Genomic DNA, 15,302 nt, shown 5'->3' with positions numbered 1-15,302 from the left:
TCTCTAGTAGGAAGTGTCTACAAGATAATATCCAAAATTTTATAAAAAAGAATGCAAAAAGTCTTACATAAGATAATTGACCAAAAAAAATCTGCATTCATAGAGGGCAGAGGCCTATTGGATAGTGTGGTCCTAGTTAATAAAGTCATAGATGAAGTTAGGAGAATAAAGGGTAAGTGCACCATTATAAAGGTCGATTTTGAGAAAACATACGATTCAGTCAATTGGGAATTCCTTTTGTACATGATGGCTAGATTGGGCTTTTGTGATAAATGGATAAAATGGATAAGGGATTGTTTAGAATCATCAACCATTTCAGTTTTAGTCAATGGTAGCCCAACAGAGCAATTTTCCCCTACAAAAGGCCTTAGGCAGGGGGATCCACTAGCTCCTTTTTTATTCCTCATAGTTGTTAAAGGGTTAGCAAGAGTAGTTAGACATGCTGAGTATAAAGGTTTATTAGAAGGAATAAAGGTGGGTAAGAAGCAAATACCAATTAACATGCTACAATTTGCGGATGATACAATATTTGTTTGCTCACCTAAAACCCAAAACATAGTGGTCATAAAAAGTATTCTTAGATGTTTTGAAATAGCTTCTAGACTAAAAGTTAATTTTCATAAGACCAAGCTAGGAAGTATTGGTATGCAAAATAGAATGATTGAAAGATTCTCTATAATGCTAAATTGTATGACTATGAATATACCTTTTCTATACCTAGGTATAAAGGTAGGGACAAATCATAGAAAGAAAGTTTTTTGGAATGATATGATAATAAATATAAGAAAGAGGTTGTCTAAATGGAAATGAAGACATCTATCTTTTGCAGAAAGGGTAATGTTAATAAAATCTGTAATTTCTACCATTCTTTTGTATTACTTATCTATTTTCAAAATGTCTGTTAGTGTTGGGAAAATTATTAGAAAATTACAAAGGGAGTTCCTATAGGGATGAGGCCATGAAGGTAGGAAGATTGCATGGGTTAGGTGGGAACGTATATGTAGAACTAAGGAAGATGGTGGGTTGGGAGTACAAGACTTGGACAAGTTCAACATAGCCTTGCTAGGAAAATGGAAATGGAGACTAGGTAAGGAAGAACCTGGACTTTGGAAAGATATTATGCTATCCAAATATGAGTCTTGGAGAAAATTAGACGATAAAAAAGTTTGTAGTCATGACTGATGGTGGTGGAGAGATATTAGGAAAATATGTGGAGGAGGGTGTAAGGAAAATTGGTTTGATAGAAATATAAGATGGAATAGAGTCCGAAATTTGGCAATATTCGGATGAGTCGGGCACGATCGAAATTTGATGAAGGATTGACCCCAACCAAGGATGAAGGCACATGCTTAAGAATACTAAGCATGTTTAGAAAGGAAGTTCATTAATCCTTCATCCCTTTCATTTGTGTTTGTTATTTTTGATTCCCTAAGTTGACTTAGTTGAATCAACTTTAGTTGATTTTTTGACCTTTAACTAGGTTTGACTTGTTGACTATAGTTGACTTGACTTAAGCCAATATGGTAATCTATGTTTATTTACTTTGTAGGTTAATTAGGAGTAAGAAAGCAATGCTAGGTGGCACATGGTGATTGGGGAGCATAAAGGATGTGGAGGAGAGAGTAAAGCAAATGCATAAAGCATAAAATAAAAGGCATAAAGTAAGTGTACCTATGTACCTTTGGTCTCCTTTGTTTTTAGCACACTTTGGCCACTTTTGGAGGCATATAAGACACCTTCTTGGTCTCCTTTAGTGCTAGAACGAAATTAGCTTGCACACACCATAGTTAGCTCTTTTGTCTCTCATTTTGTAACCTTATTTGACCTAGTTTCTAGAAGCTAGGGTTAGGTTTTTGAAGAGACATCCTTAGGTATCTTTTATTTTCTCAGAGGCCCCTAAACTCTTCTATTTAAGGGGTGCTTTACCACTTGTACAAGGGTTGAACATTTTGACGTAAAAACACTCTTGTGTCTCAACCATTTGTGAGAGTTTCCTCCCTAGGGAGTGAATACTTTTAAGCCTTATCTTGCATAGCAAGTGGCGACACACATCCACTCATCTTCAAGGTTGCCATGGCTTCTAGCCTAGCCTTGTTGTGGCGTGCTTCTCACATTTTTACCATTTCTTTCCTTTCCATTTTATGTTTTCTTCTTCCTTTAATTGTTCTTGGTTTTCTATGATTTATGTGCTTTCCATTTTCTTTTCATTTTGAATCAATCCATCATCTTTTTCTCTTGAGCTTTGTGAAAGAAACCTTCACATCTAGATAGCTTGCTATCTTAATGTCCAGTGGGGATTTCACTTAGCTTTCTTAATCAACTCACACCATATTCACTAATCTTAAAAGAAAACAACATAATCCCTCATCAAAATTTGGCTGCACTTAGTAGAGTCGGCACTGATTGAAATTTGGCCAAATTCAGTCGAGTCGGCCATGATCAAAATTTGGTCGAATTTAGTCAAGTTGGCCCAACCAAAATTTAGTCGATTTTAGTCGAATTAGCCTTGACCGAAATTTGGCTGAGTCGACCTTGTCTAAATTTAGCCATATTCGGTCGAGTTTGTAAAACCCTGAAAAAATTAGAATAAAGAGAACCCAATGGAAAAAATTAATGGCTTGGTTAAGATTGTAGATATATTTAAATTAATCATTTTATTGAATTATGAGATATGGAATAATTATTTAAGTAATGTAAGTTATTTTTTATTAATTTTAATTTTTAAAATTATATTTAATGTTGTAGATATATGTATATAATTAAGTGGTTTTTGTTATAAAATTAAAAAGGATGTGGTTCAATGGTTGATTGTGTATGTTTGGAGCGTGATGGGGTGCTGGTTTGACCTTGACTATTAGCAGGATGGGGTTCATTTATTTTATTTTTTTCTCTCCTTCTTTATTTTTTTTATGGGGCCCACAAAATTTATTTTAGTTTCGTCTCTCCTTTTTTAATCTTTGAAAAACGCTGGTTTCTTTCTCTTTTCCATTTTCATTTTTTTGTTGCTGCACCTGTAACATTATAATCAATTTTTATTTTTTTAAAACACTCGTTGCTACCAATGTTAAGAAAAATAAAAATGGCATAGTGAATCTAGGGATTTTTTTTCACTTAATGTGCAAATGCTAGACTCTCTAGGGTTAGGGTTCTTTTTTAAAGAAAAAAATGGGGACTTAGAAAGGAGGGGGGAAATGGGAGATTGGGAGACTAAGAGAGAACAATGGAGGCAGAGAGGAGAACGCTTTGGAAAAACTGAGTCAGGTAGGGGAAGCTGACTTTCCTTCTTTTTCTCTTTCGTTTGAAGCTTGATCTTAAATTTGGGTTGTGTTTTAAGCTTGACCTTGTCATTTTTTTTCTCTTTATATTTGTGCACGTATGTAGCTATGTTGTTTGTTTTGAAATCTATAGCATGCACAAAAAGGTTCCCTCAATTGCGATATATCACCAGTGCAGTAAGGGCTTTTGGCCCCGATTATTTTTGTAATTCTGCCTCGGTTTTAGAATTGAGGCATATTGGGGCAAGGCAAAAAGTCGTTTTTTGCCTCGGTTGTAGTGGGACCTGAGGCCATAGAGTCGTTTTCTCTTTGCGTTTGGAACATCGTGGAGATGCTTGGTTCTGGTCTGGTTTTCTTTGCAGGTCTGTCGTGGTGCCTACAACACAAGGTAGGGTTGTTCTTTCGCCTCCATGGAAGTGTCTCCATCTACGTCGAGCTACAACTCCAATGGCTGCGTGGTTGCCGACATCGCAGTGGTGGGGTTTCGTGGTGCGTCCGCTATAACGGTAGTGACCAGTGGTGCTGCTGCTTGCTATTGGTAGTGGGAGGCGTGCTACTCCTTTCTTCTTCCTTGGTAGAGGCGTCATGATAGTAGTAGTGGTGGTCTCTCTTCCTATAGCAGTGGCTCACACAGAGTTCGCATTTTGCGGTTTCGTTCGCGTCTCCAACGAGGGTAATGTGCTAGTTGCGACCGTTTCCTGTGAGTTTGCTGCTACTCGCTAGTGGTGGTTCTCGTTTTCGCACGGTGGAGGCATCCTCGTCTTCGTTTTCGTGCAGCAGCTTGTAGAGAGAGAGGAGAAATGTAGTGCGGGGAAGGAGAAAAGGGGCTCGCGAGTTTTGTGCCCTAATTAAACTATATGGTCTCGGTGCAATTAATAACCGAGGCATATAACCCTATTTGGCCCCGGTTTAGTGCCACTTGAGGCCAAAGATGCTACGGCTAGTGCATTTTTGAAATAACTAGGCACACTTTTAGCTACGAGTCAGTGCAACCGAAGCATATAAGCCACCTTTGGCATCGAGTTTTTTGAACCGAAGCATATAATTCTTTTTTTGCTTCGGGTTTTAGCTGAACCGAGGCATAAAAGTTGCCTGGAATTGCAAAAATGTCACCGCACCATTATATGCTTCGGTTTCTGGCCAATCGATGCTTATAAGGCGAGGTAAAAAGCAAAATTTGCACTAGTGTATTCACGTTTTCTTTCCTTCAGCATGGGCATAATCGTTTTCTTTCCTTTGGGCTTGTAGTTAGGTTTTGACTTTAACATGATTATGACAACATTGTTTGTTTCTCTTTCTTTTCCTTGCAGACCATATGTTTTGGCTTTTGTCAAATGACATGAACTCATTAATGTGTAATAAGTTTTTAGCCTTGGGGCCCACATGCTTTTATTTTTTTTAACCATGTAAATGTATCAAGTAGTTTGGTGCTCTTTAAAAGTCACTATCACAAGATTAATCGGTGGGTGGAAGCCATAGGGTTCACGTGCAAAAATTCTATTTTCTTCCCTTGGTTTTTGAGTGAAGCTTTACACAATTCCTCTGGTCTCTTTTCTTGTGCTACTTGGTTCTTTAAAATAGCTTTTGGTTAGTTGACGTGCATGTTTGAATGGTTGATTATTAAATAACAAAGTTTGGTGTAACCATTCTTATCTTCCTTTCTTATTTTCTTTGATTCTTTATGTCACGGGTTGGAGTGGTTCGTTGGTAGGGGTTAGATGGTGTTGTTCGATGGTGCTAGGGTTTTAGTTAGTTTTATTCTTTGGAAACCCATAACATGCATGGCAATGCTATTTATTTTTACGGTGCAACAATATTATTCTTTGAGAAGCATATTTCTTTTTCTTTCTTGTAATTTACAACTCTTAGTTAGGTGCTTATGGAAGACCATGGTCACATATAGATAGGTTTTTCTTCTTATGATTTTGGGGTGCAGACTACACATGATTTCATAATGTATCTTTCTTAAGGTTTAAGACAATTCTTTAATGTTTTGATGGGACATTGGTGCTTTTTGAAAGGTTTGGTTTATATTTTCCTTGTTTTATTTTGGGTTGGGATGCGTGAGCATTATTTGTGGATCATGTAAATGGGTGGTAGCATCATGCAATGGTTTTGTGTTATTCACATGAGGTTATTTGGGTGCAGCTTTGGCATTTTTAGCAACAGTGATAGTGCATGTGAGAAGTCTCGTATGAGTTGGTGGGGCATGTTTGTTGTCTTCTTGATTTAGTTATGTCACATGTTTATTGCTATATTTCTTTTATATATCATTGTTTATGATTAGCTTATCCCTATTTGTTTGTTTGTGTGTTTATTGTGTGTACAATGATCGTATGACGTGTGTGTTATATGGGAGCATATGATAATGCATATGCTTTTGGCATGGAGTAGATTGATGAGAGACTAGGGTGAAGTCAGGAGTTCTTATAATTTATTTAGTTGTTTTAAATTTGATACTGAAGACTATGTAATTTTCTTTTGTTCGTAATTGTTATTTAAATTTTTTCGAACAAATTGACGTTTTGAACTATGTAATGTAAATCAAATTAAAAGTTTTTTTATTAGTACATTTTCAACGATAATCCTTTTTCGCCAAACACATTCATTTTCTAACTTTTCGTGACTTCCCAAGATTGGAGTGTTACTGACTTAGCCTTAGATGAAATTTTGTCATTTCGGAGGAGCCGACCATCAGCGAAATTTGGCAGTATTCAAATAAGTTAGCTTTGATCGAAATTCAACCGAATTTAATCTAGTTAGCCTCGGTCAAAATTTGGTTGAGTCGGCCCTGACCCAAAATTGGTCGTATTTTGACGAGTTAGCCCCGAATGAAATTTGTTCGTTTCAATCAAGTCAGTCACGACTAAAATTTTGTTGTATTCAACTGAATCGGCCTTGACCCAAATTTGATGATATTCAACTGCGACCCATTTATTTTTATAAAAAATGGATTCTGAATTTTGAACTTGATCTAACTATTTGGATCTGGATTGAATTCTTGTTCCAGATATTTGTTTATGGATTTTAAAACAATCCAATCTAATTTTATAAAAAAAATGAATTTAGATTAAAAATCTAATTAAATTATTTAAACCTAAAATAGACGTGGAGCGGATCATTAAAAATTCATGATCACCCCAATTATGATACAGCCATGCATAAAATTGTGGTCTTGATAGTTTATTTGGTCTTAATAATTCAAAGCACATTTGTTTTGTCGTGTGTCATGCGTTATGTTTGGTGGATTGTGGGGTAGCGCTTTAAGAGAGTCATGTTTCCGTGGTCTTTGCTTTCTCTACTCTGCCACAGTTGTTGTTAAGTGCAAGGTTACATTATTGGCTAAGGTGTTAAAAATCTTGGGTAGTGATGGGACGTGTTTTTGTGGCGCAGCCTTGCACTACATTCTTTTTGTTTCTCTTCCTTTGTAACCATTATGTCAGGTCCTTCTGGATTTGAAAGACTTGCGAGATGAAGGTGTTCGCGATTTCGTTCGAAGTAGTAGGAGGGTTTGTGAAGAGGTAAGTGATTGAAGCCTTGCTTTGTTGATTCATAATAGTTGCTTTGGATCGAGGATGAAATTATTGATTTTGTAATGTTTTCATCGCTAAGAAATATCTCTATTAAAGGCTAAATATTATATGTGTTGCTGTTAGTCGCATAATCCATCTTCTTCTAACTTCTCATATCAACAACAAGAGCTTTTTCATGACCAAATCTCAAACTCTTTATGTTTTCATGTAAGCAAAAATATGTATTGAGTAATGATGTAGTTGAATGAGGTACAATATATGCTCAATCTCAGACATAAAATATTTAACTGATTCAAGGTATATTTATGGATTTCTTTTCAATAAATGCTTTTTTTTTCTCTGTTATGGTTTGTGACCCCTTTGATAAGAGATGATGATGACTGCACATTCCATATACACATTGAATTCACTATCAACATTAATTGAATTGACTTGAGTGGAATTATCTTTTTTCTTTTCCCATTGGTTTGTTTCTTTTTTCTTATCCATGTCTCTTTTTATATCCCTTTCCCTACATTCATAAGTTTTACAATTGTTCCCCATCTTTTTCAAAAAGAAATTCAATCAATTAGAAATAACTAGAGTATAAAGCATTTTTAACTAATCGTAATACAATTAATCTCATGAGCCATATTGTGTATGGGGGAGACTTTTGTCCGATTCCATTAAATTATTGTTCGTCCGGAATCTACTATGAAATTAATTATAAGATGTTTAAAACTGAAATTTATAATTTAGGAATATGAAATAACTATAATTAGGACTAATTAATTATTTTAGTCCCTTTGAGTAACTTAATTATTAAGTCATTAAACTTGTTTATAAATTTAGTGATTAAATTATAGGTAATTTAAGCAATATATTTTAGGGAAATTGGAAATTGTAATTTAGATCGATCATAGTAAAATCAATGAAATAGATGAGTAATTAGTAATTTATTATTTAGTTTTTCTTTGGGTTGATTACGTTATTGATAGAGATGGAAAATAAACCCGTCCCCGTGGGTATTGTCTGAATCCGTCCCCGTTTTGACGGGAAATTCCCACATTGACTGGGTATGAGTATCGGTATGGGGAATCCCCGATTTTTTCAATTGGGTATGGGGATGAGGATGTACATATCCCCGCCATATCTCCATCCTCGGTTAAATTATTAAAATATTCACAATTAATTAAGTAACCCTATATATACTTTCTATTTTTTATTTTTTCTAATTGTTTGGTTTGTCATGAAACTCATTCGCATCTTCAATATATTTTTTATCTTATCATAACCTTTATGTAATTATGTTAAAATGATGTATGTCAATTAAAAAAAAATTATGTCTAACATTTGAATATTTCTATTATTTTTTAATATTTTTAATTATTGTATATTTTCCTTTCACATGAGAATGTTTAATACTCTCAATTTAAGTGTTTAATAGCATAAACCTTTCATTTACTAGGCAATATAAAAAAATTCTTTACTTTATTATTATTAATTTTTGTTTTATTTGAAGAACTTTTTGTTTCGCCAAAACAATTTTTGTTATTTCTCAACCATTGAGTATATATGTTGATATTTGAAAAGTTTTCTTAGATCTCTAAGATATTTTTCATCTTATCCTACCTTTAATTATACTTTTTTTTTCCTTTGTGTAATTCCTTTCAATAGTCTCCAAATTGTTTATAAGATACACATTTGTTAATTTTTTAATATTTTTATTTTTTGTTTATTTTCATCATGTAGAATACTATTTCTATAAATTTTATCTAGTTATAATTTATTTTCTAACTCATTACAACCATACTTTAACTTTTTCACTATAATTGTATAAATAATTTTGGTTTACTACAATATAAAAATTTAATGTAATTACCATGAATACTTTTTTTATCACCATTCAACATATATTGGAGTTCAAAAGATACAAGATCTATGTTAAAATTTTATTATTATATTTATTATTTATTCTTTGATCAAGTGATGTATTATAACTTTTATTAGTGTATAAAAAATAGATTCATTATAATTTTAAAAATTGAAGTAAACAAACATTTAAAATATATTTTAATTTGAATATTTTTTTTCCTTTTATATTTTTTAAAAATATTTTAAAATTTTATCAACTAGGTTTTACTAATGTTTGCAAATTTAATAAATGTTTTAGTTCTCATGAAATTTTATTTGGTATTCTAATCTAAAATGTAAACAATTATAATTTATTTCAAAGTATTTGATATCGAAGAATGAATCATCCTCATAATATTGAATATTTGATAATTTTATGTTCATTTACCATAATTTTTTATTATTTTATAAAGAATAGTTAAAATTAATATAAAGTAATAAGAAAATGAGTATGGGTATGAGTACGAGATTATACCCGTTACCTGATGGGGATGGAAATGAGACAAAAGTTTGATACCCGTTGGGTTTGGGTATGGGGATGAGGATGAATTTTTTTTATGGAAATGGGTATGGGATAACGAAACCCGTTCCCGCCCCGCCCCGTTGCCATCCCTAGTTATTGATTAGTTTTGGCTTTGAACCAAGTGTGATACTTGAATGCTTGGCATTACTTTGGTAGAGTGTGATATGCATTGTAAAAATAAGAGGAAAATGTTGACTGTAATGTGTAATGTGGCTTGATAGAGTGTGATATGCATTGTAAAAAAAAGAGGAAAATGTTGATTGTAATGTGACTGTAATGGCAATAGACTTGTCTTATTTTGATCTTAGATTTATGGACTTTGTATAACTTGTAATTTGATCTCATTTAAGTCACAATGTTCTTAACTTTGATTGCAAATAATTGGATGTGCTCGGATGCAGTCTTTAAGATGCTTGAGATGATACTGGATTTCGGGATTGTTGTCTGAATGTAGGTTTTCAAACTGGATGCAGTCTTTAGGATGTGCCTGAAAATAAATATTTCTTTTCGAAATTCGTAGACATTTGTGTGGGCCAACTCCTTACTAAACCGACGCCAACAATTTAATTTAAATAGTTTGCGTCGGCTGAGCCCATACTACACCCACTCAAAGCTATTTTAAACTTTTTTTATTTCCATTTTGCGTGGGCTTAGCCCACGCACATAAAATGATTATTATATTTTGATGTGTTTTCTTCGATTAAACTGATACGAATTGAGCCGCAAATCTTCGTCCGCTCTTGACCGACGCAAATAGGCTTTGAGTCTAGGAAAATGGCATGAAAACCGTGAAATGAAAAATAGAAAATAGTTAGAATACGGGATTCAGGAGAAAACATAAATGGATTTACCAAAAGAGTGTGCTGAAATTCAATACTTCTTTTACCAGCCGTAACAGCAGTCCATCCATCAGGCCACATGCGATCACACCAAATACCTATTAGAAAATAATATTAGAACCATCATTACCTAGTTAAGCAATTTTAGGAAGTGTAATACCAACATTGATCATTGGTTCAATTATATAAAGGTTTGTCCCTTCATCACATCATCTGCTCTAGAAATCGATCACGTAACATTTTTTGTTTTATTTATTGTTATTGTTATTTTTATGTATATGATGTGAAGAAATTGACAATGAGAGAGATCGAGACTTTTATTGTAGATACCGGTTAATATAATTAATATACATTAAATATTGTAAAAATTCGTTTTTAATCGTAATATTAAATAAAATCTGACATTATAACCTTTTATGTAGTTTTATTTTATTTAAAGGACAAAAAGACCCATAAATATTACCATTATGATTAATATTTTTATTTAATGTTTAGGAATAAAAGTTAAAAAATAATTAAATAAAAAAGGAATTATATTTTAATATTGTTAAAATTTAAAATATAATTAAAATATAATTTACATGAATTATTCCTTAACTAATACCCTAAGGGTAGTGATTAGCATTCTCACTTATTTTTATTTGTTATTGAAGGTTCCAAAATTAGCATTTTAATTAGAGCTGTCAACTTTATTAGCAACCCTAGGACTGGCCCTGACCCCACACAGAGTTAGGCCCCATTTTGTTGGCCCATACATTAGGGGGCTTTTCCAAAGCCCCCAGCCCCAAAAGCTCCCAGGTAAAAGGGTGGGACAGGGTTAGGGTCGGGTTAATCCCCTTCTCCTTCCATGAAAATCTAAATGTTATCTTTCATCTACATAGAATTTATGATAACACTTGAGAAAATCTCCGTTCAACATTTCCTATACCACCCTTTTTTTTTGACGTGTTCTTCTAAATTAAAGCTTAACTTAAGAGTTAATGACAGAAAAGCTTGAACATTTTACTCGAATTCAAAAACATTATATTAAAAACATGACTAATGTTTTCATACACTATAAATTTTATAATTTAATCATTATATCTAATTGATATAAAATTCTAACAAATCTATTGCATGAAAATAAAGAGTTCTTTTAAACTAATTTTAATAAATTTTACAAGAAAATTTTTCAACGTATAAACATTACATAGCAAGAGTTTTATGTAATGGTAGTGGACACACAATCATTGAATTAGGAAAATTAATGGCTATACTAATTATGTATATATGGTAAATAAAAATATAAAAATTGGGTTGTACACACATAACAGTGGACACACAATCATTGAACGAAGAATTTTTGGAATGAATTTTATTTGATTTATGTACAATTTTCAGTGAGTGATGCTTTTAGTTCTCTTACAATGGCTAGTACAATTAATTGGGTCAAGAAGCTTTGAATTTTTCTCATATAATTTTTTTTTTCATGTTTAGAGAAAAACCCATGGGCTGGCCTGCTTTGTGGGCTTTTTGTCCTATGGGCCTTTTTAGTGGGGGGCTTTTTTGGTTCTGTGGGCTTTTTTGGCCCCAACTCACGTGAGTCAGGGCCAAACCCTGTAAGTTGGGTTAAATTGATAGCTCTAATTTTAATGTTGACCAATAAATTTGGAATAAGTTCTACTCGAAGACTTGAATTAGACTACATGAAACTTTTCAACATTTATCTGAGTAAACTATGTTAATTTTTATAGAAATCTTCTCTAACTTCGCAAATAACTAATTATACAAAAGAACTTTAACTTTTTTTTTATAAGTTTAATTCATCTTAATCCTTTTAATTTTTGCAAAAATGTTTATACTGAAATTTATTTCATCAATACCAAAATACTTATCACATATATGTTTACAATGTAAATATTAACGCATAAATTATTTCTATTATTAAAATAAAATAACAATAAAGTGTTGCATTATAATTTATAATGACAACCGGAAGAAAAATAGTTTATAGACATGTTTATAAGTTATTTCAAATATTTATTCTACCATTATAAAAATTATTATTTTTAGTTGGAGTTATTTTTGCGTTTTTAAAGATTTTAACCCCATTAATGATTTTATCCACAATTCCTCTCTCATCTACAAGAGCCGGGATAATCATGAAATTATCGAGATTCTCAACAACTCTGGGTAACAATAATCCTTTACTGCCAAACACGTTCATTTTCTAACTTTTTGTGACATTCCAAGATTGGAGTGTTACAGAGTCGGCCTTAGATTTGTCATTTCGGAGGAGCCGACCATCATCGGAATTTGACAGTATTCAGTCAAGTTAGCTTTGATTGAAATTCAGCCGAATATAATCGAGTTAGCCCCGGTCGAAATTTGGTCGAGTTGGCTCTAACCCAAATTTAGTCGTATTCGGACGAGTTAGCCCCGAATGAAATTTGGTCGTTTCAACCGAGTCATTCATGACTGAAATTTTGCTGTATTCATCCGAATCGGTCCTGATCCAAATTTGACAATATTCGGCCGCGACCCATTTATTTTTATAAAAAATTAATTATAGATTTTGAACTTGATCCAAATATTTGGATTTGGATTGAATTCTTGATCCAAATATTTGATTCTGAATTTTAAAACAATCCAATCTAATTCTACTAGAAAAATGAATTTGGATTAAAAATCTGATCCAATTATTTAAACCTAGACGTTGATTGAATCATTAAAAATTCATAATCACCCCGGTTGTGATACGGCCATGCATGAAATTGTGGTCTTGATAATTCAAAGCATATTTGTTTATATTTGTTTTGCCGTGTGTCATCCCGTTATGTTTGGTGGATTGTGGGGTAGCGCTTTAAGAGAGTCATGTTTCCGTGGTCTTTGCTTTCTCTACTCTGCCACAGTTGTTGTTAAGTGCAAGGTTACATTATTGGCTAAGGTGTTAAAAATCTTGGGTAGTGATGGGACGTGTTTTTGTGGCGCAGCCTTGCACTACATTCTTTTTGTTTCTCTTCCTTTGTAACCATTATGTCAGGTCCTTCTGGATTTGAAAGAAATTCATAACCATAACCATAGCTTTCTCTCGTGGGGCCGCGGTGGACACCAGGACACATCGCTGCAGGGTGTGGTCCAAGGGTAGCTTCGGATTTTTCTTTTGTTTTAGCAAACCACATGAATAACATATACTCTATTATTGTATCCTAGGGGTTGATTTTTTTAATACGTTTACTTTTTTGGAAGTCCTGAATCTTGCCGAACAAAGATTTTTTGTTTATTCATATGAACAGTACGTACCCACCACACATCCAATATATATGTATATAAAAGGATAGTCCCTTGCAATGATCTACAAGCAAATTTCACTGAACTTTTGATTTGCTCAAACCATAATCTAGAAGCAAATTTCACTTAACCGCATGGCTCCAAGTTTGAAGTCCTCAAAATCGCTGTATGATTTTGTGGTGAGAGATGGCAATGGTGTGAAGGGTTTGGTAGACTCGGGCATGTCAGAGGTGCCAGAGAGGTACATACAACCTCCAAGGGAACGAATCAACAAGGAGGATTCAAGGGCATGTGATTCTCCACCCATTGACTTGTCAAAGCTGAATGGAGCAGAGCATGAGAAAGTGGTGGATGAGATTGGTAGGGCTGCCGAGACTCTTGGTTTCTTTCAGGTGGTGAATCATGGGGTGCCTTTGGAGTTGCTGGAATCGCTTAAAGATGCAGCACACACATTCTTCAGTTTGCCACCAGAACAGAAAGCTGTTTACTGCAGTGGGGTGAGCCCATGCCCCAGGGTAAAATATGGGACTAGCTTTGTGCCAGAGAAAGAGAAGGCTTTGGAATGGAAAGACTATATCAGCATGACATTTAGCAGTGATGAAGAAGCTCTTCAGTGTTGGCCAAATCAGTGCAAGTATATATGATTTTCCTTCTACTACTCTTGTCTCTTCTTTTTGACCCCTTTTTCATTCTCTCTTGGTTTGTTTTAGGGAAGTTGCGCTTGAGTATTTGAAGCTATCAACTAAGATTGTTAGAGACATTGTGGAAGTGTTGATTGGTAAGCTCGGGGTTACACTAAAAGATTCAGAAATGGAGGGCCTTCTTGGGACGAAGATGGTTAACATGAACTACTATCCAGCATGCCCAAATCCAGAGCTTACGGTGGGTGTTGGGCGTCACTCCGATATGGGAGCTATCACAGTGCTGCTCCAAGATGGCATTGGAGGTTTGTATGTCAAGGTGGACCAACAAAATGATGCTCACAAAGGACAATGGTTGGAAATTCCACCAGTCCCTGGAGCTCTTGTTATTAATATCGGTGATACTCTACAGGTTTGCAACTCTCATAAATTTTACAAATAATGAAAATTACATGTTCAGTATATATATTAATCGTGTTTTGTTGATCTTAATTAATGGAAGATAGATACTGAGCAATGGGAGGTATAAGAGTGCTGAACACCGAGTAAGGACAACTAGCAGCCAGTCCAGGGTATCGGTTCCGGTGTTTACAATGCCAATAGCTACAGAAAGGATAGGTCCATTGCCGGAGGTGGTGGAGAAAGATGGGTTGGCTCGCTACAGAGAAGTTCTGCTCCAGGACTACATGAACAATTTCTTTGGGAATGCTCATGCTGGAAAAAGCTCTCTTGATTTTGCAAGGATCAACTAGTATCAATAATAAGTTGTAGTAACCTCAATCAGAAGTTTCTTTCCTTCTTCATTTCATGTTTCAGGAATAAAACCTTCAGCTTTAACTATTAATTAAGGCTATATTATAAGGATAAATATGGTTTGAAACACCTTAAATGATATATAAACTTTCTATATAAACCATCAAACAAAGAAGACTCATGACTGGAGAAGAGAACATATATGTGATGAGTGACCGAAATGTACAATTTTTAGAACACAATATTCTGATGAGTCGGTTCACAACCCACATTGTGTTAAAATAATCAGCACAAATAAGAATCCCGTCAATAATGAGACTTAATCTAAATAAAACTGGATACTATTTCACTGTTAAAAGAAAACAAAATAAAGGCCAACAACATTCTTTTGAAACTGCAGAATATTATAAAATTTTAAAGGCTGTAACAATTACTTTTGTTATCAGGAACAATTTTAGATAAAAAATAGATTTACATAACTTTTGTGTTTTTAATATGTATATCATTTACCTATTCAGTTCCATTGATTTTATTTTTCAACAGTACCTTCTAATTAAATATTTTAATTTTAGGTT

At 33.7% G+C, this 15,302-nt stretch overlaps 1 protein-coding gene across 1 annotated transcript; it reads left to right on the top strand.

The window, feature by feature from the left end:
* Positions 1-13,382: 13,382 nt before the first annotated feature.
* LOC114181474 (2-oxoglutarate (2OG) and Fe(II)-dependent oxygenase superfamily protein) lies at positions 13,383-14,863 on the top strand. Its single transcript, XM_028067942.2, has 3 exons — positions 13,383-13,967; positions 14,044-14,386; positions 14,481-14,863. Exons 1-3 carry the CDS (start codon positions 13,468-13,470, stop codon positions 14,724-14,726), a joined length of 1,089 nt encoding a protein of 362 aa, XP_027923743.1. The 5' UTR covers positions 13,383-13,467; the 3' UTR covers positions 14,727-14,863.
* The last annotated feature ends 439 nt before the right edge of the window (positions 14,864-15,302 follow it).

This window comes from Vigna unguiculata, chromosome 4, assembly GCF_037176805.1.
Source record: "Vigna unguiculata cultivar grain cowpea cultivar isolate G323 ecotype 2 chromosome 4, ASM3717680v1, whole genome shotgun sequence".
Classification (NCBI taxonomy): Eukaryota; Viridiplantae; Streptophyta; class Magnoliopsida; order Fabales; family Fabaceae; genus Vigna; species Vigna unguiculata.
The sequence above is the reverse complement of the archived record's forward strand: the minus strand, read 5'-3'. Positions and strand labels throughout refer to the sequence as shown.

Coding starts and splice junctions, on each gene's coding strand:
- LOC114181474 (XM_028067942.2), top strand. CDS start 13,468: ATGGCTCCAAGTTTGAAGTCCTCAAAATCGCTGTATGATTTTGTGGTG. Junction 13,968..14,043: donor TGTTGGCCAAATCAGTGCAA/GTATATATGATT, acceptor GGTTTGTTTTAG/GGAAGTTGCGCTTGAGTATT. Junction 14,387..14,480: donor ATATCGGTGATACTCTACAG/GTTTGCAACTCT, acceptor AATGGAAGATAG/ATACTGAGCAATGGGAGGTA.